Source organism: Meleagris gallopavo, chromosome 1, assembly GCF_000146605.3.
Source record: "Meleagris gallopavo isolate NT-WF06-2002-E0010 breed Aviagen turkey brand Nicholas breeding stock chromosome 1, Turkey_5.1, whole genome shotgun sequence".
NCBI lineage: Eukaryota > Metazoa > Chordata > Aves > Galliformes > Phasianidae > Meleagris > Meleagris gallopavo.
The window spans coordinates 189,343,365-189,347,821 of record NC_015011.2 but is presented as its reverse complement, the minus strand read 5'-3'; the positions used below and the strand labels follow the sequence as shown (position 1 = coordinate 189,347,821).

The 4,457-nt window shown below is 58.2% G+C and overlaps 1 protein-coding gene across 2 annotated transcripts; it reads right to left on the bottom strand.

Moving 5' to 3' along the window:
- Positions 1-1,195: 1,195 nt before the first annotated feature.
- LOC104909429 lies at positions 1,196-3,810 on the bottom strand. Of its 2 annotated transcripts, XM_010706265.3 has the most exons (5): positions 3,672-3,810; positions 3,313-3,598; positions 3,172-3,235; positions 3,013-3,067; positions 1,196-2,869 (listed from the first exon to the last, which is right to left on the bottom strand). In XM_010706265.3, the coding sequence occupies exons 2-5, from the start codon at positions 3,415-3,417 to the stop codon at positions 1,948-1,950; spliced, it is 1,146 nt and encodes a 381-aa protein (XP_010704567.1). In that variant the 5' UTR covers positions 3,418-3,598; positions 3,672-3,810; the 3' UTR covers positions 1,196-1,947. The 2 variants fall into 2 exon arrangements, with proteins under 2 accessions (XP_010704567.1, XP_031407967.1); XM_031552107.1 differs by having other exon boundaries at positions 3,313-3,810.
- Between the last annotated feature and the right edge of the window lie 647 nt (positions 3,811-4,457).

The window sequence follows — 4,457 nt, the reverse complement described above, 5'->3', positions numbered from 1 at the left end:
CTTCTCTCTTCTTTCTTCTTTCTTCTTTCTTCTCTCTTCTCTCTTCTCTCTTCTCTCCTTTCTCTTCTCTCTCCTCCTTTCCTCTTCCCTTTCCCCTTCTCCTTCCCCTTTCCCTTCTCTCTTCTCTCTTTACTCTCTTCTCTCTTCTCTCTTCTTTCTCTCTTCTCTCTTCTCCCTTCCCCTTCCCTTTGCCCTTTCCCTTCCCCTTCTGCTTCCCCTTCCATCTCTATCCCATCCCATCCCATTCCATTCCCTCCTATCCTACCCTATCTTTTCCTATCCCCGTCCTCATCCCCATTTGTGAGAATCCTTCTCAAATCTTGCTTCCTGAGGTAAGACTCTAACTGATTTATTGAGGAGGCAAGTGATGGGTGCTACCATGTGACAATCAACACCACTTTGTGGACATTTGAAAGCCCCTGCCTCCAGAGCTGCTTGCCTCCAGAAGAGAGTGCTCAGCAGTGTTTACTTGTAGAAGATCTGGCCTGTGACTAAATAGCTCCAGCTTGGTATGGGAAAACTGGGGAATGATACCATCGTGTCCTGTGAAAAACAGGATGCAGGTGGGCGTCCCTGCTCCCTCTTATCTGCTGGCAAGGCCCAGAAGATGGGAACAAAGGAGTTTCTGCTGAGATCCCAGAGCCAGAAGCTGCCACTCCAAGGAGAGCTGACTCACTTTGGATTTGAGCTGTCACTCCAAAGAGAGCTGTCTCGACCATATTGGACTTGTAAATAAGTTGGCACTACCACTCAGAAGTCATCGTCGTCCTCAACAGAACAACAGTGACCGATGACCCACCGCTACTGAAGATCAGTGACTGAAGTACGAACCGCTGGATCCGTGGTGGTGACTATCTCCCTCTTGCTTCCTACAAAGAACCCTTGCTTCTTCTTTCCTATCTTTTCTATCGCCCTCCTTCCCTTCCCCATTCCCCTAATTCATCCTTCCCCATCTCCCAGATTAAGATTTTTAGTAAACTGTTTGGACCAACATTTGAACCGTTGTTCCTTAATCTCAGGCCGAGTATACAGATATCAAAGAACCTCTTCTCCCTCCTATAAATAGGAGTGAGACACAATCCCCATCCCATTCCATCCCATCCCATCCCCATTCCATCCCCATCCCATCCCATCCCATTCCCATTCCATCCCATCCCATCCCCATTCCATCCCATCCCATCCCATCCCATCCCATCCCATCCCACTCTTTCTAATCACATCTCTGTCATGAATGAGAAAAACACAGACTGGCCTTCTAGGACATGTATTGTGTTTTAATCCCTGTTTCTGATTCCAAATTGCCTCCTGTTCTCCAGGTCATTCCTTTGGCAGCTACGCTGTGCTGTGACTACGTGTGATCTTCACCAGCTCTCTTTTTGGTGATTTAAAACAATTTGATGGCAGAGTCGTCAAACACATCTCAGTACACGCCTGAACTGCCACAGTGCGGCATTGGCTTTAAGCTAAAAGAGGGGATTCAGGAGAGATGGGAGGCGTCATTCAGCAGAGGGCGGTGAAGTCGGGGCAGGGAGAAGCGCGGATGCCCATCACAGCAGAGCCCAGTGCCACAGAGGTGCTGGAAATACCCAGTAATTGGTCAGGATGGTATCTCTGATGGAAGCAGATTTTATTTGCTGCTGCAGTGGTGGCCTTCCTGCAAGCAGGAGATTTACATTTCTTAATTCCATTCCGACTCTGTTAACTCTTAGTCTGTCTCGTGCCAGCCGGCCGCCAGCCTGTTGTTTCCTAGACGTCTCAGTGCCCTTCCATACACATTCCATACACAGCCCCAGGCTGGATGCAGCCCCATGGCTGCTCGGGGGCACTGCTGGGCTGTGTGACCCCGGGATGGGAAGGGATCAGCAGCAGCGGGAAGGAAACCCTTCCCTGGTCTGAGCCAGAGGGAACGCGGTGGGGCTGTGGCGGTGCCGGGCCCCACACTCGGGCTCAGAGGCTCTTCCTCCCCACGTAGGACCAGCGCTGCCAAAAGGGCTGTGCACGGCAGTGCCTCCAGCGGTCCTGCACCCACCGCCACAGCCTGGAGCAGCAATCCTGCAGGCACTGCCCGGCCCCGCACAGCCCCGGGGTCACCCGCAGATGGGCCGTGCGCGTGGGACCCCAGCGGGACCCTGCTGGGTTGGTCCTGCCTGGATCCATCAGGGTGCTCTGGTCCAGCTCCTCTGGGGCGCTCCCATGAGCTTCCTCTTCCATGCGCTCATCTACGTCCATGTTCTTGTCTGTATCCATGTACATATCTGTGTCCACATCTATGTCCATATCCATGCCCGTGTCCCTCTCCAGCAGCTGCCACATCCCAGGACTAAGGAAATCCATAAGCACACGCAGATGGATCCTGGGGGGCTCCTGTGCTGGTGGCTCCTGGGCTGGGCGCTCCTGGGCTGGGGGCTCCCTGAGGGTCTCGGCCGCTTCCTGCCGCTCCAGCAGTGCCCGCAGCAGTTGGCAGCGGCGCTCAACGGCTGCCTGGTTTTCCCGGACGACGCGGAGCAGCTCCAGGATGAGCTCCGTGTGGGAGCAGTGGGGCTCCATGGGGCTCTGCGCTCCATCCCTGGGAGAGCTCTGCTTGCTCGACCCCAGGGAGTGAAGGGGGCTGGGGGCTGCTGCCAGGAGAGCCGGGGGCTCAGGGCTGGGGCACAGGGCTGGCTCTGGCTCTGGCTCTGGCTCTGGTTGTTGTTCTGGGTCAGTCCGAGGGACAAGAGCAGCCAACTCTGCCAGCGCACCAGGCCAGGGCTCCGGGAAGGAGTACAGGGAGGAAAAGGAAGAGGAAGAAGAAGCAGCCAGGGAGCCCAGGGACACCATGGATGCCAGCGGGGCCCGGGGGAGCTTCGTACTCCTTTCTTCTGGGCTCGTCCTGCAGGAGGAAATGGAGGAGTTGAGGGGACCCACTACTCCCATGCCCACAGGTTGGCCACGACCTCAGTGGAGTCTCCTCCCACGGCCCTGAGCCCAGGCCCTGCAGCACTGGAGGAGCAGGTCTGGCCAAGCAGCACTCACCACAGTTCCCAGGTTGGCGATGCCATCCCCGCTGCTCCATCCTTCCAGCAGGCATCTGCCAAAGCAAGAGCGTGTGAGCAGCCGGGACCCCCCACTCAGCCCCACACTAGGCTGCCAACCCCTTGCAGGGTGCTCAGCTCTGCAATCGGGGCTGCTCACCTCTCCCTTCCTCTGTCTGGGTGCTCGTCTCTCTCCTCTTCTTCCCCAACCTCCGACAGAACTTCTGTGGGAGCAGTGAGAGGGTGGGTGAGGGGCTGCCCCTGTGCCCCTGTGCTCAACAGCCCCTCACCCATCACTTACCTGCAGCCGCCGGAAGTGCAGCACGATTGAGACCAGGCTGAGTTGCAGCATCAGCTTCAGCTGCATGGCCATCCCAAGTGGTCCTTGGGAGCTGAGGCTCCCCATGATCACAGTGATGCTCCTCCACTCGTGCTCCGGTGATGCTCCGTCGCTTGCTCAGGAGGAATGTGGCCCGCTCTGCTCATGGCACATGGCAGCTGAGCCCTCCTGCAGGGCCCCCATCTGTGGCACACGGGAACTCTCACTGTGATGCAGTAGCCCCAGTGTTCCATTCTCGCTCTCCAGCCTGCAGCCCAGGATGGAACTTTGGATTAACCAGAGCCCCTCCATGCTGAGCACCGGGGCTTCTAGAAACCCACCTGCAGACCCTCCCTGCCTGGTGGCACTGGAGCTCCTGGGCTGCTGGAACTGCCCTGCACTGGGGCTTTGCTCCCGCACGGAGAGCAGAGGGCCACGGCCTCCCCGCAGCACCTCCAGAGTGCGGAAAATGAAAGCAAACAGAAAGCAAACAGACGCTTCTGGTTCGGCCCCTTCCCTGTCTGGCGGCTCCGCTCGCAGGGCCCCCGGCGCCTGCAGGGCAGCGACACGCAGCAGTGGGGGCAGCTCCAGCGGGAACAGCAGTGGGACAGGGACAGCACTGCTATGGGGGCACTGTGGGGGGACACCTCCAGGGACACCCGGACGGGAGCGTGGGGCTGCTGCCATCCCCTGGGCGGTGGGGGCGAGGATGGCTGTGTGCAGTCATCTTCCCAGGGGAGGAGGACCGTACTTCGGGGGGGAGGGCTGCCATCGGGACAATGTGGGTCCCCTATGGAGCTGACAGCCCCCCTCCTTTCCTGGGCTGAGCGGGCCGTGTGAGGGAAGAGCCCAGCAGGCAGAGGAGCACCGCAGGAAGCGGCCTTCTCCTAATGCCTGAAAACCCCGCTTATTCCTCCCAAAAAGTTGTTTGTGCTGTTCATGGTGAGGAGCCCAGAAGCCCCTCAAGGCAGTGCAGCCCCTCAAGGCCCTACAGCCCCTCATGTCCCTACAGCCCTTCATGTCCCTGCAACCCCTCATGTCCCTACAGCCCCTCATGTCCCTACAGCCCCTCGTGTCCCTACAGCCCCTCATGGCCCTACAGCCCCTCATGTCCCTGCAGCCCTTCA